General features: G+C 36.0%; 2 protein-coding genes across 3 annotated transcripts in view; both read right to left on the bottom strand.

The window, feature by feature from the left end:
* Positions 1 to 556: 556 nt before the first annotated feature.
* LOC137392984 (cyclin-dependent kinase-like 4) lies at positions 557 to 22,407 on the bottom strand. Its single transcript, XM_068079362.1, has 11 exons — positions 22,293 to 22,407; positions 17,064 to 17,250; positions 14,123 to 14,317; positions 12,002 to 12,132; positions 10,804 to 10,964; positions 8,033 to 8,172; positions 7,584 to 7,829; positions 3,631 to 3,815; positions 2,001 to 2,245; positions 1,477 to 1,550; positions 557 to 1,211 (listed from the first exon to the last, which is right to left on the bottom strand). Exons 2-11 carry the CDS (start codon positions 17,229 to 17,231, stop codon positions 1,176 to 1,178), a joined length of 1,581 nt encoding a protein of 526 aa, XP_067935463.1. The 5' UTR covers positions 17,232 to 17,250; positions 22,293 to 22,407; the 3' UTR covers positions 557 to 1,175.
* A 530-nt stretch (positions 22,408 to 22,937) lies between these two features.
* The window catches only part of LOC137393379 (uncharacterized), a 56,794-nt gene continuing 52,588 nt past the window's right edge, over positions 22,938 to 27,143 (bottom strand). For both annotated transcript variants that reach the window (XM_068079909.1, XM_068079910.1), the window contains exons 21-22: positions 25,741 to 25,941; positions 22,938 to 23,421 (exon numbers count right to left, since the gene is read on the bottom strand). In XM_068079909.1, coding sequence (XP_067936010.1) covers positions 23,201 to 23,421; positions 25,741 to 25,941 — 422 coding nt within the window. In that variant the 3' untranslated portion in view covers positions 22,938 to 23,200. The remainder of the gene's footprint in view (positions 23,422 to 25,740; positions 25,942 to 27,143) is intronic.

Below are 27,143 nucleotides of genomic sequence, written 5' to 3'. Positions count from 1 at the left end.
TTTGTAAATGAACATTTCTCAAAGCTACCAAGTTCATGATAATGAAAGAGTAATTAGCTTAAAAAGCTGTGCGGTACCTTTGAGGTATTGGAGAATTATCTTACCAAATTCATATATGGTAGATAACGCCAACTTACGCTTTGTACTCTTATCATCTAGCTATTGTTTAAGCTTTCTTATTTGCAATTTTGATAGAAAAAGCTCATGAATTGTTATTGAAAAACACTATTGGTCAGCTTTCAAAGTGCTATTCAATTATTTTTTAAGTTTTTGGAGGTATCCACATATCTGCTATTATTCCAGCTAAAACCAGCTTTTTCAAAGCAATCGTATCGAAGCTGACTTAATTAACAGGAAGCTCTGTGTCACGTGTCAACTCGGTAAAGCCTACAGATTGTAAATAAAAACTCTTAGCACTCAACTACGTATATCTCAAATATTTCATCCATCCAAAAAAAGAAGATAACTCCAATCCTTTTATTTAGCAAAAGCAAAGTACTGCAAGCGTTTCAAGTCATGAATATTGCTGGTCAGTTGTACGCCGAGGGTATATTATATTTATGTAAATATTCTGTAAAATCAGAAATATTTAAAGATGGTAGAGAGATGAATAAACTGTAGCATGATTTGCACAAAATCAATAAATCAATAAATGTATATAACAAATAAGCAATGAGATTTATGGATATTCGGTGCAAGCTGTTCTGTAATTCTGTAGCTGAAATTGTAAAAAGTTTGCTTACCATAGTAATAAAATTATATACATGAGCAATGATAAAATATTTTATTAAAAGCTTGACTCTGCTGTGATATGAGCCTTTATAAATTTGTTCTTTCTAAACTCATAAATATAAAAACTGAATTTGTATAACGCTATAAAAAGTTAAACAAATCTCACAAAGATATGTAAATAAATAACTTGGTGCTATTTAAAGATATTATACATATTTCCTCGATAACTGCATGTCTTTGAGAGAAATCTGTTAACAAACATTTATGTATTATTCTTAATAAATATTTAGAGTGAAAATACTAAAGAACTCATTGCAGAACAATTTGCTTTTAAAAAGGTCTAGTTGAATTGGTTAGGAGTCTTTCTAGCCGGTATTCCATAAAGCACTTGCGGGAATTGTTGTACCATTCTTTGTAAAGGAGTTGGAATGCTTTTAGAGCCTTTAGACAAATGGTAGACTGCCAGGAGACAGAGGCTCCTAAAAGCATGGCACAATAATATCATGAGTTTTAACATTGTGAATGAATAAAATAACTCAAAGAAGAAATGGTACTAGGTTGAGCTGTAAGCACTCTCTTTCTGGCACTAGCGAAAGCTTTTATAAATGTTGATATAGTCTACTTTGTAGTTTAATAGTTCCTTGAAGGAATAGCTAGTTGTATGAAGGTGCCTAGCAACCAGTGAAGAAGTAATTTATGGATATGTAAAGTGCAAATAGCGCTGTAGCCCATAATTATACTCACATTTCTAGGTGATTCAAAAAGATTAGTTATAGTTACATCTGATTTGCCATTCCTAGCGTGTAGCTTGGAAGTATCTACAGTAGAACAAAGGTTTCTAGAAACAAGACATGTAGTTGTGTGTTGAGACAAATACATGGAGGCTAAAATTATATAAGTGGTAATGTAGACTTACATGCAGTTTTCAGTTCTATTTCATACATCTGCAGCTTTGATATACTACACTGATTTGATCTCATTAAATTTTACATCAATTGTACATAACCTGGCTACATAAACCCGAATTTTAAATTTTAGTATTTCACATTTCAGAGTTGTCCCCTTTTTTTTAAAAACGAGATAAAGATAACTCCAAACGAAACTAATCAATATCGCTTATGTCCTTTATCTGTCACAAAAATACATGTCAATTGATACATTGGATAATTAATATGGTAGTAGTTCCACTAAATTTAGCTCTCACTCATTCTGTGTTATTAGACATGAGATAAAAGTCTTGCAACAAATCACAAGCAACTCATACTTACGATCGTGAGCACCAATAGAAAGTTCAGGAAGAGAAACAAGGCCACCATCCATACTCCCCCTAACATTCTCATTTTTGTTGATTAAAGGCTTCGTTCTAGTGGGAGTTGTCCTCTCGTGTATAGTAGGTTTTTCAGGTCTAATTCCCAAATCTATACTGTCACCGCTATTGTTACTGTCTGAACGACCTCTGATACCTAATGTTACTGGATGTAGGGCTTTTTTGGCATTACCTTTTTCTGCAGGCCTAAAAACAGTGAATTAATTGGTTTGACAATTGACAACTTTTTTCATCACGTGTAATATAAGTATAGCTTGTTTATGTCACTTGTTCATGAATATATATTTGTATCATTTGATTGATTATCATTATATAACTTATGAAGCAAATTTATAGCATGTTATTTAATAGTATCTTTGCAGCTATCTCAACACGGCTTACAATGAATCGATGCTAATAACTCTACTGGTGTTGCACATAAAAAGTTATTTTTGTCTGCAAACTGTAGCAAAAATATCAATGAGCGCATTGAGTTTTTATGCAACATTGTTACATACAAATTAAAAATATGTCTTCAAATTTAAAATAAAACCAAAATTGAAAATGCCAACAAATTGCAAAAAAAGGAAACAGGCTATAATATCATCGCAGGACAATTGCAAGCAATAGATATGCCCGGTAGAGATATTCTTGGTTTTTCGATGAATATTTATTAAGATAAGATATCTTTGACAAGTTGGAGGTAAGTTAGCAGATTTGTTGCATCCAAAAGGTTTAATATCGCTCTACCAGAAAAAAAAGCAAAATATAGGTAAAAGACATTTGCTTCACCCGTAATAGGGCTAAATTTATCTTCCCAAAATTCTGACGAGCCATTTAAAAAATACACCGCCAGCCTCTATTTGGAGGCCGCCTCCAATTAACCGCCACTATAGAAGAAGGGTTAAAAAATAGAGCACCATGGCAGTCAATTAGAGGTTTTACAGTATGTCTACATATATGTAGACATACATGTCTAACAATGTATAACTTTTATTGGCATCGGTAATCATCAACAAAGTTATGTTTTAGTAACAGACAGAAGAGAGAGGAAATTGAAAAACAAATCAGGAATTATTGAGTGAGTTGGACAGATGTTATATAGTCGATCTTCGAGGAATCGCTCATGCGCTTTTATATATTGTGTATAGTCTTGTATAGACATGTAAAGTCTATACAAGACTATACATGTCAGTTTGTTGAAACATAAAAGTGCAATGAGCTTAAAAGTGGCATCGATTGCCGAGAATTAACTGCAAACTGCAGTAAAAGAATGTGGGTCTTTGGCTGGTCAATAGAATCCAGATGTACATTTTAGTTTATCAGCAAAGCTAGTTAGCTCCATTACTGTTGATGCTATAATCTTGTGGAGTAAGTTTGTTGTTATTTATAAAAGCTTCTTGCATGTGTCTCAGGTGTCTCTTGTATTGTCATCTATATTTATTGACCGGATATACTGTAGGTTCGTCTGCAAAAGTCTAGCTAATAGGAAGTGGTGCGTCCCCCGAGGTACAGGTATGAATAGATTACTGTAACTGGAGGTCATTCTGTTGTTTTAGCAGCATGACCTCCAGTCTATGGAGCCAACTTACTTTGTCGGTGACAGACTGTACCCATTTATTGGTGGCATGTGTCCTCCGGTAGCTGTGAGTTCATGACCTCCTGTACTCGGAGGTGACTTATCCGATTTCTTTGTCAACTTTCCAGGACTCGCCGGCCCTTTCTTAGCACCATTTGTTGCTACCTTGATTGGCTTTTCTTTATCTTCGGCACTCGACTGCAAACAATAAACCACAGCTTAACATTGAAGAAACCTTTATTTTCTCCAAGTCACACACTCATACAAAATTCTAACCGGGTAACTTCGCAAATAATAAAATTTTGCGTCACAATGTAGACATGTAGCAAACGTTTATGCGTTGCATTGCAACGCGTAAAAGTGAGATAGAGATATTTTTCGATCCACATTTATTAAGAGACTTTTGACAAGTTAGAGGTAAGTTAGCAGATTTATTGCATCCAAAAAGTTTAATATCGCTCCACCGAAAAAAAAGAGCAAAATATAGGCGACTCTCGCTTCGCCCGTAATAGGGCTAAATTTATTTTCTGAAAAATCTGACAAGCCGTTTGAAAAATACACCGCCAGCCTCTATTTCAGGGGTGCCCAACCTGGGGTACATTTTAGAAATCTAGGGGGTACAATACAAGTTACAAGCTTAATAAATCTTTAGTTGGTTTGGCTTTAATTATTAACAATTTTGCTGAAACAACTGCTATAGAGCTATTATTGGTATTATTTTAAAGCCTATTATTTTTTTCATTCAGACAGACTTAGGCATGAATGGTACAATGCTTATCCCATGACCAAACATGAGCAAAGCGAGTGTTTGGGAGCTTTATGATAGATGCATATGTGCACACAACTCTCGAAAAGTATCCCTCAACGGCCATACCCAAACCCTTGTACCCAAATCACATCAAAAGATTTAACCATTTTTCTTTAGAGTCGTTTAAGTATAATAATGATACAAAACACTTATAAACCTATTTAAATATGTTACCAAGTTTTTGAAAAGTGTCGACAAGATCCTAAAACTTACCCATCTGATCGGATTATACATAATTAGAAATACTAATTTGGCCTAAAATCGCCATTAAAACCTGACAAGCCTTTTTAATCAAAATTAAGACCGGCCAACAAATTGCCCATAAAGCCGTGCGACAGATAGTAGAATTATAAAGCCATGCGCATTTCATGAGAAAAACGTGCACATTTCACCAGTCTATGTCATTGCCCAATTGCCGAAGGTTATGTAATAAACGTAGACCATTTGAGGCGTAGACCGATTTACAGGTACGAAAATGTGGTACACGGTTTATCAGCCTATGTTTTTTTGTCCAATTACCGAAGGTTTCATTAAATTATCTAGAATATTAGCCAAATTTCTTTACACCTTATGTGCAAGCTAGGGCCGAACTACAATGCCCCTTTATGACAAGAACATTTCTTTATTTTGCTCCAGTTTGCAGAAAACCTCCAGACACACGTGAATGCTAATGTTTGCTTTCTGTTACAGATCGCTGTCAAAACTATTCCACATCCAACACAACCAACTTTCAAACTGGGCATACTACACAGCAGCTTGCTATTTTACTTCTAATATTGCATTTCTCCTATTGCAGGGGAGAGATATAAACATATAATATTTTCATTTAATTATTGCTGTTTGTTGTACATAATAACACTCAGTACATTACTGCTACCATTGCAACTACCATTGCAGTTCTCCTATTGCACTGCAGTGCCACTTGATTACTAATATTGCATTTCTCAACCAGCAGTACCCTTTCTTTTTTCCATTATCCCTTTGGTCGTGGGCTGTATGACAGGGGAATTTCTAGTTATTTAAATAAATAGCAATTTCATACCATACCACATTTCTTTACCTGTTTAAGTGACACATTTTAATAATGCACACCTGCCATATTACTGAAGTTGAACCAATAATACCCTTGATTGAACTGTGTTTTCCAAAAGGGTACATTTTTTGCCATATGGCTCCCATGGGGTACTTAGGCTGAAAAAGGTTGGGAAACCCTGCTCAATTTGACTGCTGCCTCCAATTGACCGCCACTATAGAAGAAGGGTTGAAAAATAAAGCGCCATGGCGTTCAATTAGAGGTTTTACGGTAATTAATATACAATTTTGGAGTTGTCTTTTAATACATCTAGAAAAGGAAAACTCCGAATATATGAGAGTCACCAACAAAGTAAAGAATGGAGAAGTGGAATTGTTGTGATTAAGTAACCATAGCTACTTTTTGAAGTGAGTTTCCAGAGGGTGAAAGTTAGTCTCTCGGTAATATGTTATCAATTGGAGACGTGGCATTTCCACGGCTAACCAGCTATGACGTCAATGTCTAAACTATCGTAATCGTACACTCAGATTGCTGTTAACTAAAGATTCCGCAATTTTGTGTCGACAAATGATTTTTCAAACATTTACTCTTGCACTGAGTTTAAAGTAAACTTGTCAGGCAAAGATCTGCATCAACTCTTTTATATATTTATTATCCTTTGAGATACAAAAACTGGAAACACTAGCCCAAGCCACCCCTACCAAATGTTACCATTAACAACTAAGGCTTTGTTTTAATGCTTTGTAATATGAACAATCCTTTTTATTTTAAAACAACCCCTCTGCACAAACCTCCCTGCTAAACTGCTTACATATAACACCTTTAAGTTTTCATACGGTCAGCAAACACGCCAAATCAACCTGTAGTTCAATGCTGTCAATAGATGCATATCCTAGCGGACACAATGCCCTTTAGTGTATGACAAGCTGTGCGCGAGTAACACAAGGGTTATAACGCTGTTTATAGGTCTCAGACGGAGACCAGCAAATGGTTGTTGTTCACATGGTTGTTGTATCACGAAGCTCATTTAGATTCGTAAACATGTTACACACTTTTGCACTAAGATATACATGTATATACATGAGTAAAGATATGCATGCTATATGTATATGAGGTATTTGGAGTCTTACAGTAATCTAACTGCAAGTAGAGCTATTATTCCTAGTACTTTATCCGCCGAATCAAGAACTTGGTCTACAAATAACGCTTTTGCTTTGATTTATGCTGAGACAATTGTCTAAAATGCCCAGGAGCGATTTTACCATGTAAACAAGCCAGGGCAGATGCCTGTGTACTGCACAAAAGTTTTTGATTCAATTCTTTCCATAACGTGTTATTATAAGTTTTAATGTGATTAAAATGTTTACACAAATTGTTTATAATGCTCATCTTGCAGTTTCTCATGTTAAACTTTGAAGATCAATGCGAAACAGCTTCTGGTAATGGACGATTACTGATTAAAAAATTAACATCTATTTACCTCACTAGTTGATGATATATTTAATGCTGGAAATGCTGGTAAAGAGAATCAAAGAAATTATCAATTCTCAATCGCTAAAAATCGATTGTATGCGGCTATAGATCAATTGACAGGGATAAATATTTAGATCTCATCCCATTGGATAACTCTCACCTACCAAAGCCTAAGTACAATTGTAATTTATTGTTTTACATATGAGGTTCATGATTCTAAAGTCTCTCCTAATGTTGTCTAGTGTCAACTACCGACTTCATAAAGTAGAATTAAGAATGAAATGAATGAAGGGTGGCATGATAAAGCTAGCATAAGAAGGAACAGAGTTGAACGCCTCCCTTTTATAAAACTACAACCTTAGGCTATCAACCAACTATTGGAGCATCAGCAACTTTCCAAAACTGAAGCGCTCGTTGTCGTGGTAAAATATGATTTGTATAACATACAACTACAGGTGTTGGTGTCTGTAGTCTGTCAGCTCATCTAGATCTGATCTTGTAAATTTTGCTAGTTATCTTATAATTTGTGGTTTGCACTCTCAATTGCATAGCAAGCCGTATGTATATCCAAAATTTATTCAAATACATTTATCTTTACATTCATTCTTATGATTATATTATATTGATATATTGTCACATTTACATTCTTTACCTTTTTGGTAACTTTGAGAGCCTCTGCCTTCATCTTCTTTTTACTAGCCCGCCCGCTGCTGTCAGCAGATGACTGTTCACTTTTTGCACTTGTCTTGTTATTGAGGGGCTTCTTTTCATTTTCCTTTGCGACCTTCACTTTTAATTCTTGTATAAATCTTTGCGAGAAACCATCACGAGTGAAGAAGTCATGTTTTAGCAAATCAGCGCATGTCGGTCGCTCATCAGCGTCTAATGCAAGACATTTCTGTTAAAAGGAAAACCCCATTTAACAAAAGTAAGTTGTGATCTATCTATCCAAAGGGAAACGAACAACCAGCTGGCTTCAATATTGGAGTCATCCTCACTTCAATAGTTAGATGAGCATAATAATTGGCAATGAGTATGAGGACAATTTCTTATAAATTTTTTGAAACATAGGCTTTAAGCAAGTGATAAACTGTTGCAAACCTTTAAGATCTCCATAAGCATTGAAGAACATCGTCTAAATTTCTTTTCCAATGGCTCCACCTTTCCAACCTCTGGGAACTTGGTTCCTGCAAATGCTGGATTTCTCATAAATATCTCTTTGTACCGTGCTTTTAAATTGCCTGTAAGAAGAAGTGACAGCAGTAGATCACCAGATTAGCGTTTGTATTATAGTGATCGCATTTACTGAGAGAAGTCTACCAGTGTTCGATCTGGCCTTGCTGGATCTCTCTAGAGTCAGAAGCGCTTGCATATTTATGGCAACCCATTCATGCTTTAGTAGATACTTCAGATGCGCTGAAACCACCTAAATAGTTCATCGTAAGTGTCTGAACCGGCGAACTAAGTTTTCTAAGATAACCTTCCCTTTCTTCTAATAATTAGTTCTCAGTGCCTTCATTTTCTTTGGTGACTATGTGAGTAATTTTACAATCGCTGATTCCCCATTAAAAAGATTTTGTATGCAAGCGCAAAAAACTGTAGGTTATGGTGTTTGCGATTTTGATAATTACCAATAACTTACCGTGGATTGGATATGCTTAAATTCCAAATCCATATTATCATTGGGCGTTTTACAATCATTCTTATTGTTACTGATTACTATCAATTATTGGTTATCTTCAAATTGCTTTTGGAGAAATGGGTAAATCCCGTGGCAATTATGCTTTAAAATCAACTTCAGGTTACTTATTTCAAACACAAGTTACTGCTGGGTAAAAGAGCTGTTCACCTTCCTCCTATAACTTGATTGGTGTGATTTCTATTCTGGTTGCACGAGGAAGGAAGTCATGATGATAGATTATGACAGGCTGTTTTTGACAAAGTGTTTACAGCAAGCTTTACCAATGATCATTGTATTGTACAGGCCTTACTTAGAAGGTGTGTAGAGAATTAAAGAACTGAGGAATGAGCAGATTAGATCTATTTATAGTTCCATTTATATCTGACATGTGTACACGACTCCCTTATCAATTGCTCTTCAGTAAAATATGGTAGTTAGGCGACGCATCAAATACACTAGGCTTCATTGATTAAGCAATTAGGGAATCCGGAGACTGTTCAAACATTTAAAACATTATTGTGTCCTTGTAGATCAGATAGACGACACGCTGCTCTTTATCTTCTCCGCGAATGACTTGTCAGGTGACAGCTACGCACTGGATAATTTTCATCATGGATGATGTCAGAACATCATCTATGATAGAAGTTACTATATTATGGATGATGCCAGAGTCATGCTTCCACCGATGTGTTGAATTATGCATCACTTGTATGACTTTTGACTACAAGTTGAAATATGTTTTTAGTGTCTTTCTCATAGCTGTCTAATATGAATGTATACAATATTTGACATCTTTGAGTGAAGATCTCAAATTACATTTGATGTTTTTTGTCTATGTTTCTGCGAAGTACTTGGGAAAGTATTTAAAGAAGTCATATCGAGTAATGCTTAACTCAATACAGAAACCGAAGTGTGTAGTACACCAGCTTGGCTAATTCTATTTATACATATTTAAACATTGCCAGAAATAATAGTATTTCTGCTGCGATAAACTAATGCTCATTTAAAAACATGAAAAATAACAGTGTTCTGTAGAAGATTGTTTAAACATTCCCAAGACATGACATAGTGACTCAGATATTTGATAGCCCTGAAGCATCATCATAAAGAGAAAGTCACTTTGCAGCTAGTCTTTGCAAAAAAATTGTTTATTTTGTTGTTATTTAAACCGTTTGTGGTAGTTGAATATTATTTAGAAAAAGGTAGACTGGCAACATTCAGTGTTAGTAACCTAGTAGTAGAAGTAACCTAGTAGTAGAAGTAACCTAGTAGTAGTTAGTAACCTAGTAGTAGAAGTAACCTAGTAGTAGAAGTAACCTTGTAGTAGAAGTAACCTAGTAGTAGAAGTAACCTAGTAGTAGTTAGTAACCTAGTAGTAGAAGTAACCTTGTAGTAGAAGTAACCTAGTAGTAGAAGTAACCTAGTAGTAGTTAGTAACCTAGTAGTAGAAGTATCCTAGTAGTAGAAGTAACCTAGTAGTAGAAGTAACCTAGTAGTAGTTAGTAACCTAGTAGTAGAAGTAACCTAGTAGTAGAAGTAACCTAGTAGTAGAAGTAACCTAGTAGTAGTTAGTAACCTAGTAGTAGAAGTAACCTAGTAGTAGAAGTAACCTAGTAGTAGAAGTAAATATTAAATTCTCTTTTTGACATCAACTTTTTGCTAAAATCGAACTCAGCATCATGACAATTGCAGATCATAGCTGCTTCTAACCTTTTTACAACAACGAGCACATGGCTGCTATTTAGCTGAGGCAGAGATAGTAACAGACCGCTCGGCAACGGAAAAATCTTAATTCAACATGAGCTATCACTAATTTTTTGATTATCGCGTTGTGATTGGCCTAAAACAGTTCTCATAAAAACTAAGTGTTGCGGGTCGATATCCCTCAACTTGTCTTCTATCTAAATTATGCATTATCGTTACTTTTATGATTACAAACAGCTGTCACTTGGTCCTCTACTAAACTGTATTGCAAACTAAAGCAGAACAGAACAACTTTCCATTTGTTATGAGGAGACACTGACTAGCATCTATTTAGGAACAAGTAAGATGGCCAGCGTACCATTTGTCCTCGAAAAAATTTTTTTTTCCTACATGACAAGCTCTGTGGATCATGTAACTCTGGCTCACTTGCGATTGGGCCGTGGTGCAACAGTAACAAAGGTCCACATTAAAATCCCAATAAACGTACCCAAACATTTGATGATCTGATGAAGCTGGTCCATATCAGAGTCGCCAGGAAAGATGGGGTCCCCAGTCAACAGTTCTGCTATGAGACACCCAATTGCCCACATATCTACAGCCTTTCCATATTTGGTGTCTCCTACTAGCAGTTCTGGAGCTCTGTACCACCTGCGGCACATGTCAGTTGCTGATGAGCTCAATTGACACAGTGTATGACAAGCATCAGTGAAATTTGAAACGGATGGTAGTTAACTATTGCAAAAGCCTTGTAAGTTTTACTCAAACCGTACGATTTGGAAGAGATCCGTCTACTGTAGCATTGTTACTACGAATTAGTTAAAATGTCTGTGAGTACTAATTAGCACTCACATATATCAAGTATAATATTAAATACTTTAGTAAAAAAAGTAGCCTAAATGGCATTATAGTACCTCAGAAGATACTACTAACATGACGTCTAAAAAGAGATCATTTACGGGAAGGTGAGAGAGTTTTGTGGAAATTTACTTAAGGAGAGAACTATCAGAAAGCGTTTATGAGTTGGTGTAGCCTTAGTGACTGCTGTCTGTGCAGACTTGTTAGCATTAGGTTATCATCTCATCAAAAGAAACTTGCATAACTTTAAAAATGTTTTGTTAAAAATGACAAAAGGGATAGTTTCAGGTTATTCAAGTTGAACTGCTCTTATTAAATAATGCATATTCTGGCTACAATAACATATTTTCTTATTATTAATACTAACATTAGCTGATTAGTATTATTCATCAACCACCTGTCTGTCTACAGCAGTACATTTACGTTTGGGTAATATTTTAGTTGTGTAGTTTGTATACTAGAGCTGACATTCTCAGACTACGGTTTTGGCTCGAACCATAAAAATAGTCTCTGGCACCCACCAGAATATATTATGTACAAGGGTGAGCATTTTTTCAAACTTGGCCTTGACCCTTGATCTCCTTACAAAAGCAGTAAGTTTAATCAGCATAGTAATTTTATGCTTTTCAACTTTACAATTGAAATTTATACTGCATATATATCTTATGCTGTTTTATCTTTAAATGTCTCTGTATGTCTTTAAATCTGAGTATAAAAATACATACTATTGCCTATCCTGAACATAAACGACTTAGAATGTGAACACAAAGAACGGAGCGATAAAAACAAGAATAACTAACACAGAGTCGTCATTTCATGTAATCATATACCTTGTAGCCACATAGTCCGTGTAGTTTTCACCTGTTGATGACAAAGGTCGAGCGAATCCGAAATCGCAGAGTTTGACCACACCAGATTTGCTAATTAAAATATTTTCTGGTTTTATGTCTCTGTGTATAATCTGTAAAAAAAAAGCGACACTTGCTATTCTAAACGCATATATTTCATCAACCTTCTTAAAAACAAACTAGTTGTAATCGTAACGCTTGTAGACTCAGTTCTAAGTAAAACATATAATAGACATTTACTACGATGAGGTAAAACTAACTATTTCTCTCAAGACTCTCAAACACTCTCAAGACTCACAGAGACTTGAGAGCAATCTACATAGACCTATTGACTGTCCACTTCATCATTATCAAGGGCACTAGCATGTGCGAGCACACAACCCCTCGAAGACCGAGTACGATGTCTGCACAGATTACTGTCAGCGAATGCCGTCTTTTAAGAGCACTGTTGCACAAACAATGGTTCAGTGGTCTTGGATGGACTTGTCTGAGGCCAGTGGTAACAAATCTTGACGCCTGGAAACATTCCCAGTCATGCAGAGCTTTAAGATTGTATTTTAGAGGAAATATGAGGTTGGATATCATTTTTTGTCCACACCAATGGCCTTTTATGGGATTTGAACCTCCAGCGGTTGTTGTTAGATCAGGTGTTTTAGATCCCTAAGTCACAGCTACCCTCTGCTACTAGCATACTATATGATAGATTAAAACTGATATAACTAAATAGAACACATGGAAAATAGTTCTGTTATTCAGATGTCTAGGGCAAAGCTAAAAGTACCTGTTAGCAGTAAGAACAGTAGAAGATGGCTTCTTCTTAATAATTTTGTCAACAAAACGCAATCTTTTTGTCTATAAGATCACTGCACCCTTTATAAAATCTAATGCCATGCTTTACGTTAAACAAAAACCGAGTAAGCTACGGCTATTATTAAAAATGCATGCAAGAGCCATATTATATGTGTCGTATTGTCATTGGTCGCTGATTACTGCGACTTGAAAGTCTTGCAGGTTGAGACTTTGAATAGATATTAGGAGACATCAAGCTTCAGCTTCAAAGTGATACTTTTTACTAATTAAAAGTTTTAAAAACTTATGCAGCTTAGCATGCTCACAGGCTAGACACAAATATGAAGGTGCATCTAAGTGTGATGTCATAAGATGATTTTCAACTACCATCTGGTAAACAGGTAGGGGTTGTACCAAAATGTCAAAAACTTCAAAATCAACTTTCTTTCCTGCCAATAATTAATCTTAAATATTCCATGTAAACAAGAAAACTTAGTATATATGATATAAAATTAGTGAGAGCCTATATGTGCTTGGCTACTAACAATGGTAAGTTTCAAGATGCTTTTAAGATATATCAAATAGCTCCATATAATAGAGCAAATCTATCATAACTTTACACTTATAAATTGTCAGTAACAATGCAACTTATTGCTGCAGTTCACATCATCAGCGCTGTGATAAAAGATGATGATGTTGAATTCTTTGCAACTGTCAATGATTTGAGTCACCCAATCATTGAGTAAGCGGTCTCCTTTGCCCCTAATATTACCATAGTGGTACTAAGGTACTAAGGCTACGACTTAGCAATGCTGTGTTTAATCTTGCCTTGACCTAGCAAAGTCAGACACATGGGTAATCCGTGCCAGTGACCGATAGTAATACCACACCTATAACATGGTTCGTGTATGTATTTTATAATAGTCTTTGCTCACTTGATTTGTGTTCAATGTAAAATTAGGGGAACAACAGTAAAAACTCTCTATTGCACATGTATGTAATATGTATGTATATAACAATGTTTTAAAGTTTGAATACGCAAGAGAAGCATTGTGTCAATACCATATCAATAACGTATCACTGCAAAGGCTAGGTTCTAATTTCGAATGGCTTTTAAAAAGGCAAAAAGTGGCTTCATTAGGTATGCAGTTAGTCAATGATATGTGCAATACAAAAGTTTTTGAGCAAGCCCTAGCATGTTGGACCCAGTGCTGATGCTATTGATAGCATTTTCACACATCAGTGGCATTGTCTGTTGACGAATAAACATTTCACCGTGTTTTAACTCATCCGGCAGACCACTTCAAAACTTACCCCGTGTGAATGACAAAATTCCGTGCCTCTGAGGGACTGCCATAGTATCTTCCTCACATACCCTTCATCTAAGCCATTTGGGTATTTTTCTAACTCATCGAGGATTGTGTTGTCAACAAATTCGAATACTAGATAAAGTCTTTTCTTTTTCCTAAAGACTTCTATGAGGTTAACAAGATTTTCGTGTCTCAGTGACTGTAACAGAGGGGGGACTACATTGTATGAAGTATGAGAACAGGTTGGTAAATGCCTAATATGAACTGTGATAGTCTATAAGGAACCGAGAGCAATCACGAAGAACTGGGATACAAAAGAGGATCTTACACAAAAGAATTTGTAGCTTTTATCAGCAAATGTGTAAGAATTTTTTTATTATTTGCGGTTGTTGATGATGTTTGAGGGATCAGACTGCCAGGTTGTTTCAAGAATAAAATTGGCAAAACTTGATTACATGGTTCAAACGCTCAGGAGAAAAACGCGTGCAAAATGACAATACTAGTTGTTATCGCTGTGATAGGTGATATTGGCTGTTGCTTTCAAGTTGCAGCGATATGCGTCTCTATTCTGTCAGTCTCTTTGCAACTATAGACATCAATATCGCACTTTCACATGATCTGAGCGTTTTAACTGCAATCAAGTTTTATCAATTTTAATCTTGAAACATCCTGGCAATTAGATCACCTCAAACATCAAAAACATCATAAATGGTAGAAAATACTGATATTTTGTGATAAGATTTAGCAAAATATTGTAAAAATTCATCTTTAATGTATTTCTGGCCAATGGTTAAACTTAGCTAAGGGTCAGCGATGAACTTATAATCTTATTAGTAATTTAATGCTGTCAGCTCTTTATTACAGGATTGACCGTAAGTTCAAAGGTCAGTCTTTGTTTCAAAGGTCAATTTTGTGCAGGTTAGTCACAAGCTCTTAAAATCAATCTGAAATGAAATGGTTCGGGAGGTCAGGTGTCACTGAGATTAAATACTTCTTGTTTCACAGTAAGCATGGCAGCAGCAATGAGAATTGAGTGCGAAAACACCGCAAAAACCAACAAAAGTCAGCACATGTAATTATTAAGTAATATGGCTGCCCTTCAAGTTTTCAGAAAAGGAAACTCTCCATCCTTGAGGCTAGCAAATCAGTGAGTCGTGCTGCCTTGATCTCCCCACATTTATGTTTGCAGCAACAGAGAATGGGTTGTTAGGTGTATTGACAAGTGCTTGACAGCCATAGCGAGTTGATACAAGTGAATGGCATGTTGCAACGATGCCTCTGGGAATTACTCAGTCCTTTTATGTTTGCTAAACCGGAGCTGTTAGATGTTGGCAACTTGACCTCTGGTTAGTCGTACAGTATTTAGTTTTAGAAATTTATAGTTATTACAATACTTGTCGACTAAATGCTATCATGCAGCAACATCTTTATATAAGATGTTGCTAATACGCTTTTGCTAATCAGTTCAAATCCATTTATATTTTAGCTTTTAAAAAACGATAAGCAGAACATTAAATTACGGCTGCACAAAGCTGTCTTCTGCTGTCCAATAAAATGTACATAATTACAGAATAAGTTAGAACGAGTAAATAGTACAGTCTTGTAGTTCTTAACTTCTTATCGCATGGTTCAGCATAGTTGTGTCTCGTAACAATTCATAAGGTGTATGTTTCTAACGCTATTTTCATAATGGAAGCATGAAGTTAAGTCTGGTTTGTGTTAGACGATTTAAAGTCTATATTATGCTAAACAAAGTTATCGATAACTGGCTATAAATCGCTGTCCGACTCCCTTAGATGTAAACTAAAGCACCAATTTCCTGCCTCCAACGCACTAAAGTATAGCTGCGATAGACCCTCAGTGTGTTATTATCACAGATCACACCTAGATGTCTATGATCAAAATATCTTTAGATTTGTGTACTTGGTTTAAACAGCGTAAACTCTCTGACACCGATTGACATCGTCAGCGAGTGTGCCAGAATAGCTGTTGGTAGCCTACTGTGAGTGCTGTACTGCACACAAAACGGTTGTAGAGAAGCGTAAACAACGTGGGGTATCGCGCGTTAGACCTCGTATTGTTCATATAAAGGGTATTCTAGTAAAAGCAATTTGTTTTGTTTTAATTTAAATGCATGAAATAGCATTGCATGGCTCTGATGTAAATTAACTGTATGTGGAGTTATATATAGGTAGAGCTGTATCGGGTGACAATGGCTGTAAGACTTGTCAATGCTTCGAGAATTTCGATGTCCCACCAGCCTTCTTTAGGAATCACTATGTACTATGTACTAATACTTACTAGCTAAATGCTGTTTTTTAAACATGGTTGCTGTTCCATATAAAGACAACGGTCCATTGAGAATGCTCACTCATAACCTAGTCAAAAGATTGCGTGAGTTTAATTGCTTTGGAGTTCACTTAGATTTTGCAGTTTTTTAGTAAGCCTTTCTGTATAATGGTCAAAATTATTCTGCAATTTGATGGTCGGCATTGAAATAATTTGTTTCTAAGGAACTAACAGTCGACTTGAAATAAATTGAGCCAGATGAGCCAGACACGATAGCGTAAAAATTTAAAAAAGCAGAAAATGAACTTCAGAAGCTTAAAGTAAACAATGGCGTTTAATTAACTTGAGACCACCTAACACCTACAGTACGTACAAGCTACAGGTCTGTTAATGACAACCACCCAACACCTACAGTACGTACAAGCTACAGGTCTGTTAATGACAACCACCCAACACCTACAGTACGTACAAGCTACAGGTCTGTTAATGACAACCACCCAACACCTACAGTACGTACAAGCTACAGGTCTGTTAATGACAACCACCCAACACCTACAGTACGTACAAGCTACAGGTCTGTTAATGACAACCACCCAACACCTACAGTACGTACAAGCTACAGGTCTGTTAATGACAACCACCCAACACCTACGTACCCGCAGCATGCGAACTTCTCTCATGGCAATCTTCTTCACCATTCTATCTTCGTCAGAATCAAGAAACTTTTTTATAGCTACCAGCTGCTGCGACTCCTTGTGACGACACTTCAGTACCATCCCATAGCTGCCCTCTCCTACCGGCTTTAGGATCTCATACTTATCCATTTTAGAACTCACTCTATTCCTACAAACAACAGGGCTTTGCTTGTATTTGCATATTAAGAAGTAAATACATACTAAATTTTTATAATACGTTGAATACTATTAAATATGAATACTATTAAATATGTAATAAATATTACGGTAATATTATTAAGGAGATATGACTTTGGGAAAGCAAAAAGAAGGATGTACTATAATGGACTGCATGCATTATCATGCTTAGTCATGCTTATCGGCATTTCATGATGCATTATCATAATTCTGAGGCCTTGTTAGGAATTTACATATGAGATACAGTAGATTTCTATACGCGTACAAGTCTGAAGATATAATGAGAAATTGTTTGTATGACTATATTATCGAAATTGTATGTAAATAAAGAAGAAAATTGAGTCTGCTCTGAACCAACACTAGAATCTAAAAAGGGTTACTAAATGCGCTGTTTGAAATAAACAGAAGAGATAAAAAACATGAGGTAAGACTCGGGGAATTTTAAAACTAATTGAACAAAAGAACATCAATCGACGGTTAGATGGAATACAATCCCTCATTCACTTTACAGAAAACCTAGCAAGCTTTAGTAAGGAAAGTGTTTGAGCAAATCCATTTATCAGTCACTTAACTATGACCTGCAAGAGTTAGACTTGGGTCTATTTGTCATGGATAAGTGGTTAAATTATTGTTATACGGTTTGAGTAGCTACTATAACCACAATTTTCCTCTTCATCTTAACTTCTGCAGAGAAAAATTCATGTTTTCACAAAGAATGTCTCAGTGTTTATACTACAGGAAAGTTGGGACGTGTAAAGAACTGCACATGAATGTGTATATGAAATTGTTGTGTCTGAAAGTTATCAGATTTTTATAACTAAGTTAGCTTTGGTTCTGAGTCTGTTGTTAGGAAATCTTGGCAGGCAAAATTGTGCTATAAACACTAAGTTAGGCCCTGATTGGCTCTTCTAATCACAGCAACTAAGTACGAGTCAAAAATGCTGAGGTATCGGGGTGAGTCAGAAGAGAGAACTTCCTCTTGCCGCCTGTCCTTGCACTCTTCTCCACTTCCTCTACATCCTCTCCTCACCCTTTCTCCGCCTGCCTTGCACTATTCTCCCCCTCCTGTTTCTCCTTCCCCTTCCTTACTGACCTGTACATGGTGCTGGTTCATGTATCAAGGTACCCAAATATGACCATAGAACTCTAATTGAATACAAAATGATGTGCCTCTAGTGTATGTAGAATCTACAGCCAGCCGGCTGCTATAAGACATTTTTCAAGTTTGTTTGATCGACCTGTCTAGCTGTGTTGACGGCATCGGTTACAGAAGGTTAAAGAACTGTTTAGATCATGCTTGTTGATTTGACACGAACACAAATTCGTCGCTCGAAAATCAATTTAAGAGCAAAAACCACAAAAGATGTTTATTAGACATCAATAGAGCTTTCACAAGCTTGTTATAGCACCTGATTCCTGAGAATTCATTGCCTGATAATTATTGCTGATGCAGCTTGGCTCGCGCAGCAAGCGTACATCACTGCTATTTTTGAAACGAATTTTTATTCATTTCATTTTAAAGTTTGTTAAAATCGCTTCACTGAAAAATGATAAAACTGGACTTTGCAAGAAGCTTAATCCTGGTGCCTTGGTTACATCCTTGACATTGCGAGTTGCTGCGAGCAAATTTGAAAGGCTGTAAGCCTTTTCTATGTTCCTTATTGGTTTAAATTGTAGAGGCTAAACCTCAAGTCAGACAAAAAGCTGTTGCTACTAATGCGAGGTTGTTTGGAGTGTGACTAGAAGTTGTTCGGAGTACCAACACAATGCACAGATTCAACACAGATACCCAATACAAACTCTATGAATATTTAGAGACGACAAAGCTTGTCATTCGCCAGTTATCTGTGCTGATAATTGGCACAAATATCTGGCACATATCTAGCTATATGTGCATGTATATGCAAGGTGTGGGCAAGTTAAATCTTTGTATGTTACCAACACCCATTCAGATAACTCCCTTTCATGAACAGAAAAATTGGCTGTTTAAAAGGGCGATTTACTGCTAGGAAAAGGACCAGGTAATCACCTGCACACACCTGTCATCGTTATGACTAGACTAACACTAGATATGCTCCAAATCATAGACATAGTCATTTATGTAACAGATATTCTTATGCAAAGCACTCGAGGCTTATATGTCTGACAATGTACACTCTGTGTAATAACTTGGCAATTAGCAATGAATAAAGCCCCCTACATACAATCACAGCCCAGCAACTCCATTCTTACTCTCTTATACAGTCAATAAAGAAATCAAAGACTTTTCATTGAAATATTCAATTCTTTCTTCTCGACACGCTTTGCAAAATAATTATTAAATCTTAAGTAAACAGTAACAACTTAGGGAGCTATTATGTTGCATTTATGGCCCATAAGACCGTGTCTAGCGTGACACACTGACTGATTATAACCTAGCAAATGTTGTTACATAAGCCAGTACGTCTAAGCCTCATTGCACCATTAAGAGACATAACTCCATGACTCTAGTCTTACTGATGTTGGGTGTTATTGAACAGTACAGGGTACCTGGAAGCAGTAACAAAATTCTTAAGAAAGCTTCAAATTAGTATTTGCGATTGTGAAATTCAAATATTCAATTTTTATAGAGTGTTCTATCCAAATTAGTGAAAGATGGTTATATTGATAAAATTTATATTTTGTCAATCGAAAAATACAATGCCAGTCCCTATTTGAGTACCATTTCCAATTGACCGCTATTATAGAAGAAGGGGTTGAAAAATAGAGCTCCATGTGGTTCACTTAAAGGTTTTACGGTATATTGATAAAATGTATGTTTTGTTTAGAAATATTTCCCAAACGTAAAGCATTCACGTAACACGGCGCGAGTGTCATATCTTTTCTGCGCTGTCTCAGCTATAGTCGAGTGTTACAAGTCTCAGAGGATGACGAAGTATAAAAGCCTTCAATACCAGCAGCTCTATTCACGCTGCCGAACAGAATAACATACCGCGACAACAGCAAACAATAGTTGACATATAGATATAAGCTTAACTTGAAACCATTGCTACCTTTAGTAAAAATGTGTCACACATTCTCTTGCCTTCATTCAATATGTTTGCACGTTCTTGGAACTGTTTACAAGTCAATATACTCTTAAAACTTATAATTAAGTTAAGCTATTAACATTGAAGTTAAGAGACGATACCTGCATGAGTACAGAGTGTACGTATATCAAATGGATATGGTTAAAGATTAACAACCGAGACGGTTTAAAAAGCATGTTATTCTATTATTGAAACGCAACCTGCCAAAGGCCTTACGGTGGAATATGTCAGAGCTGAGTATAGTTGGCGTTTGATTTCAGGGAGGCTACTGGTGGTGACAGAAAGGGCATTAAACAGCTTTCTCTCTCTGCCAGATCAATAATTCGCATTAAGTTGTCACGGCCAAATTGAAAAGGGATCTGCAAGCTTCCTGGCTACCGAGGTCGAATACAAAAAGGAATTTGTCATATTTAGCTTTAGGTGTCAAAGCAACACTTAACTAGAGTCGGGTTCTACATCTGTAACTCAAAAAGCGAAAAGGTATTTTCTTATCACAACTAACAAAATCGAGTGAATGCAAGCCGGCTAGTTGTTTTTCAATTGACCGCTTATGCTAGTCATTGTTCTTCACAGATTTCATCATTGTGTAAACTTCTTAATACAGAATCAATAATATTTTATTAGCCCAAGTGAATCGCCTTGAGAAATGATTTAAATTTTAACCCAATATCATAGACGTAACCATTAGGATTTGACGCTTAGCTTCTTGCATGTCTTTACACAACAAATATGTGCGCCGACAGCTAGTAGCATTTACTGTTACAAGTTGGAAGAAGCTTATCCTTGCAATGCTTAAATAATCACACATCATAATCCCACTATCACATGATCTGAGTATTTTAACTGTAATCAAGTTATATCAATTTTAATCTTGAAAATAACCATTAGGATTTGACGCTTAGCTTCTTGCGTGTCTTTACACAGCTAACATGTACGCCGACAGCTAGTAGCATTTACTGTTACAAGTTGGAAGAAGCTTATCCTTGCAATGCTTAAATAATCACACATCATAATCACACTATCACATGATCTGAGTATTTTAACTGTAATCAAGTTTTATCAACTTTAATCTTGAAACATCCTGGCAGTCAGATCACCTCAAGCATCAAAAACATCACAAATGATAGAAAATACTGATATTTTGTGATAAGATTTAGTAAAATATTGTAAAAGTTCATCTTTAATACATTTCTGGCCAATGGTTAGACTTAGCTAAGGGTCAGCGATGAACTTATAATCTTATTAGTAATTTAATGCTGTCAGCTCTTTATTACAGGATTGACCGTAAGTTCAAAGGTCAGCCTTTGTTTCAAAGGTCAATTTTGCGCAGGTTAGTAACAAGCTCTTAAAATCAATCTTATATGAAACGGTTCGGAAGGTCAGGTGTCACTGAGATTAGATACTTCTTATTTCACAGAGAATAAAATATTTAGCCAAGTTTCTTACTAGGATTGTCTTTGGTTCATGGTTGGGGCAATCTATTAATATTTCAACTTTTCAAATATGTTGGAATACTGTGCATGTTGTATATGCATGCAAGTACACAAACAGAGAGACACCTTATCACCGAGAGCAAATCAAAATCTATTTATATAAACATGTTAATAATCGCATGTTTGTCCAGCATTAACTTTTAATAAGGCTTCCCAATACCATTACAGCTGGTCTGACAGCAACAGCAGTTCTGCTAATTTAACTTGAGTAAAGAGAGAAAGAAACGTGCCAAAAACCATTTTCAATTCTATGCCAATATATCTTTCAAGTTTTTTGCCAGTTCACTTGCAAACAGTCAGCCGAGCTTGTTGGTATTTATACATAACGTTGGCATTAATTTGATATTGTAAACAATTAATTTAAAAATAAAACCCAGTGAAAATGACAAGCAAGCAACTCAAGTGTTGCAAATAACTCAATGAGAAGCGCATGAACATAGAAGTAACATTACCTGTTGCACACCTGTCAGTATCTTTACTGCTAAGAGAAACAGCGGTTTGTCTGCTGGGAAGGAAAGCTCTGACAGCACATCTTAACAGCGCATTAGTACCTACTCTTGCCTTCTTAATAAAGGTTACTGCAGAGTCAAAGGGAGCGTGACACAATCAGTGAACAATCTTACAGCTTGTGGGTGGAGCTAATAAAAGAGAAAAAGTGGACAACTCCGAATTAAAGATTGAAATTAGCTTTGGCATATTCCTGACATGGCTGATCAGAATGATCCAGACATAAGGGAGTTTTCTGTTTTTAGACTTTAATGAATGGGTAAATACATGTATGTTATAATGTAGCTCCGCACATCATAGACAAATAGCAGTAGTTGTAGTTGCGGGTATATACTTTCTGTCTACCAACCTATTAAAGGAGACTACAAACTGTATATTGAGGTAAATTTTGAATCTAATCATAGAAAAGTGTAATGGAAGTAATTTCCCCAAATCTGCAGAATAAAGTCAGAACTTATTTTATAAGTCTAATTTGATGTCAAATATAAGGTATAAAGTTCATTGAGAATAAATAAAAAATTATTTTGTTTTTTTTTCGATTCATCTTTTTGCTGCCACACAAATCGAGTGATATCTTTGTGACACGGGTGTATTTGATTTAGCAAATGCCAAAAAGAGACATATTAAAGTGAAACATTTACAATGTACATATCGTGAAGATATACAGATAATTCTTAAACTTTAGCATCTTCCTTAAGCAATAGAAGGGCGTATCATGCATCCCCTCGCACTGCTAGGAGTGCAGAGTAGAAACAATTGCTGTATGAAATGTAACGTCATCGGCTAGCAAAAATATAACAACTCGGCTCTGACTAGACAAATGTCCTTGACCTCCATGACTTGGGTACAATTATCATAAAGTGAACTCTTCAACCTGTGCCTCGGCTTTCTTCCTGGGTGTATTCTTGTTCGCTCTAAGAAGGGTTATTTCCCCTTTGAGTAGCTGAATTTCTGAACGAAATGTCTCTATCTGTTGCTCTAATAAAGCACTGCGCCCTTCACCTGCGGCAAGGGTGTCAATAGTTGAGGAAGGAGGTCGCGATGTAATGGTGTGAGAGCCGTCACTGCTGCTGCCTGCAAAGTGAGATTAAATTGACCTCTAGACGAGCTTCTTAAAATATTTTGAAAATAAAAAGCCTGAGAAATAACCGTGTAACACGTTTAACATTAGAAATAATCTTATTTCTTCGTCGGGAGCCTGTGGTATGACAAAACTAATCTATTAAGACGCCTGTGATATGACAAAGCTAATCTATGAAGCGAGGCAATATGGAAAAGCTACAGTCTGTATCTACCTCTCTCCCTCTCCCCTGGATTTGCTAGAAGTGCTCAAGTATTTCTTACCATACAAATGTTAGTATTTGATTATCTGGAAGATGTTTATCACCTCCCTGGCAAGGTAATACAATCTACTCCCCATACTCCAAACTACTCAGATGGACTAATTACCCTTTCATACTAATAACAAGCAATAGACTACCTGTAAAAACTAAAAAACAAGCTATTAGCATTGCTGTGTGATTAGAATGAACAGCAAAACTGTGAAATTATCTTCTCATGGTAGCTTATGCAATTTGTTTAACACTGATGTCTAGTCATGTATACACCAGCAGGTACCCTGATCCTAGACCTTATTAATAGCTTTCTATCAACTGTGAAAGCACTAAAAGTTGCACAAGTCTTTTCAAACTGAATATCATTTAAGATCTACGCTTGTAGAACTCAACGAAAAAAACACAAACCAGACTGAAGATACCGGTACTTTTCGGACTACTAGCCACTATTTTTTTCTGATGTTTTGAGCCATGCAGCTTATATAAGGGTGCGGCTATTCTGTTTATTTTGTTTTCACAGCTAGGGCGCACCGACCGGAATCTCCGATTAGTGAGCCTCTAGCGGTGAAAGAAAAAACGAAACAATGCTGGTACAATAACCGTATACTGTTCCGTTGGGCACTGAGTTAAAAAGTGTCAGATGTCAGCTGGTGAACGGGAGAGTCCGAGATCAAATCCTCTGCAACACGAATTCTTAATTGCAAGAATTTAATAGTAGCTGGGCAAACACGGACCCAGACTTGGAGAAATATATATATAGATCTCAGAGTCTCCCATGTTTTGTGTTTATGTCCAGCTATTGCGATTAAAATCTAACAACAGAAATTTCGCTTCAGACTGGATTTGATCTCCAGACCTTCACTTTGCAAGTCTACAGACAAGTGCGTCTAACCACTGCAGTAAGCAATCGTTACTATTCTAAATTATCGTATCTATCTTATGATTGCAGATTACAAGCTAAGTATCTACTACTTTTGTTTATTGGTAATTAATATTACCTTTTGCGGTTGTATTTCTTTTAAAAACCTTTTTTTTTTTAAATCTTTTTAAAAAACTTTTTTCTTATAAACAGTTACCTAATTTTTACTCCTTCAATTTCAAATATACCATTACACGACTTTAATTTTTGGGTCTTTCTAAGGGCAATCGCTAAAAACTTTATACACTAGAAACCGATATCTCATTTTTATGTTTGTACCAGTATCGATACGTACCACCAGTAGATGTATCGTCAAATTACTGCAACAGTAACCTTTTTATACACACACTTATGTGTGCTCATTGTTATTATTAATTCAACATATTCACGATTTTTACTTTTTCTTCTCAGTTTGTATTTACTATATGAGTATCAAATAATTTTTCATTATAATCATTGTAGTAGAACAGACTGTCTAGCCAGTACTTGCTAACTATTTCACATTTAAACACCGTTACAAGTGTTTTATTTTTTCTCTAAATTTTATTGCAATGCACAAAACAATTTTCTCATGATATGAAGTTTAATAGTTAGAATGGTAAGTAAATGCGGTATATGTTAAACAATATTAAATATTCGGGTAAAAGCTGTTTTATTACCCATGCAACGCCAGGCATTCACCTAGTTTCAGTATAAAGTTTAGCAGTCATTATGCAATTCTAGGTCAGGCTGGAAATTTCTGATTTCGCTGAAGACACTTTCAAACAGAAAAGTAGGCTTCAACATTTGTCCCAGATGACCAATTCTTAGCGCATGACACGATGTGTGCAAGATACGAAACAGGCCTGTTAGCCAAAAAATTTTCAGCTTCACGCAAAGGCCAGAGCCAATAAAATATCGCTGACGGAGCGATAAAATAAGTGACTTGTGATGTTCCCTATCATAAAGTGAAGGCTGCACAAGATCGAAATGAGGTAAACACAGGCAGAAGATTTAACAGACCAAATTATATAAGTTCAATGTTGGCCACTGACAATCTTTTGACAAAAAATTCTCCACAAGTTGTGAAGATGTTCTCAGTACCAGTTACCAACATACGTAGGCAGTACTAATTATGAGTGTATTATACTACGGACGAACCATGAGAGTTGAGTCCATTTGATGCGCCAGGCACAGGACTGCAGAAGGTTCTTATCATTCTGTTCACATTCTGACCGTCTTCGGTCTCCATATCGCACAGAGGCTGCTGACCTTTCAGCTTTCGACAGCAAATGAGAACTTGCTGATTCTGCAGAGATGAAAGGGCGGTTGCTCCTTCTGCACTCAGAGGCCCTTCTACCCCTGGACACAGATAATACGGTAGTTAATATGCCGTATTCAGTAGTCATATTTTCCCCAAAACCATAGTTTAACGGTTCTCGCCATGATGTATTTGAAGTGCTGGATACAAATGCCTACTCCCAGCCATGTAATCATGGGAGCATCTCGAATATCAAAAGTATACATCGATGTATGACAGAAAGATTCGTCTCTCGAAAGGCAAATGAGTAAAGGAGCTGTTCAACAATGTTTAGGAAGGTTTGCTCATACGTGTTACAATGAACGCTGTAGCCGATAATTGAAGTTACAGAAGGCTAATAGTCTAGGTTGACCAGGGATGGCCAAATGATTTTGGCCATAATCTGCTACAGCCAAATCTGACAAATTAAACACAACAAGCTGAAGATCTGCATTTTTCCTTTTACCATACATAAACATGCAACTATTTGTGTACATCTTGCAACAAAGCGTCACATACGAGTTAAAAAACTTTGTTTATGTACATAATGTGACTACAAATCAGTGAATGAATGTGCTATAATAAATATGTCTGACATAAGTGAGAAAAATGAGGAGTGGACTTTGATTTCACAATACTATCAAAAGACGGTTTCCTGCTACTGACAGCACATCTTAAAAATTCATGAAGAGGAGTATTTGTAAGTCGTACTCAATGATTGTTTTTTCACAAAATTCATTGCTGAAAACAATGATATACAGCCCCCAGGGGGGCTGTATATCACTGCTGAAAACAATGCATTTACGAAAATTCTAAGAAAAGTTTTAAAAAATCTTTTTAAAACTAAATTTTTAAAAAAACATCAAAAATATTTTTAAAAAGCCATCTTGAAAGATCCACAAAAAGACTACAAAGATCCACATCCGGATCTGGATCTGCAATTTGGCCATAGCTGGAACTTTAGCTCATAGCCACTGATAGTAACTAAATAGTCAGATCTAATTCAATTAACCTACAACCTCGATAATGACAACCACCAATGTCAAAAAACATTGATTTTCAACTCAAAGCAACTCAATGCAATTTCCAAGTCATGTCATTTATCAAAATGGCAAAAATAAACCTACTAATAACACTGACGCATGTGTTTTACCTTCAAGTATATATAACTAATGGACTAAAATATAAAAGCAATATAAACAAAAAATGGAATATTATGTTTAACAGCAACATGCCCAGACATGTCTGGATATGTTTAGACAGG

The sequence above is a fragment of the Watersipora subatra genome, chromosome 4, assembly GCF_963576615.1.
Source record: "Watersipora subatra chromosome 4, tzWatSuba1.1, whole genome shotgun sequence".
NCBI classification, from domain to species: Eukaryota; Metazoa; Bryozoa; class Gymnolaemata; order Cheilostomatida; family Watersiporidae; genus Watersipora; species Watersipora subatra.
This window is presented reverse-complemented; position numbering and strand designations above follow the sequence as displayed.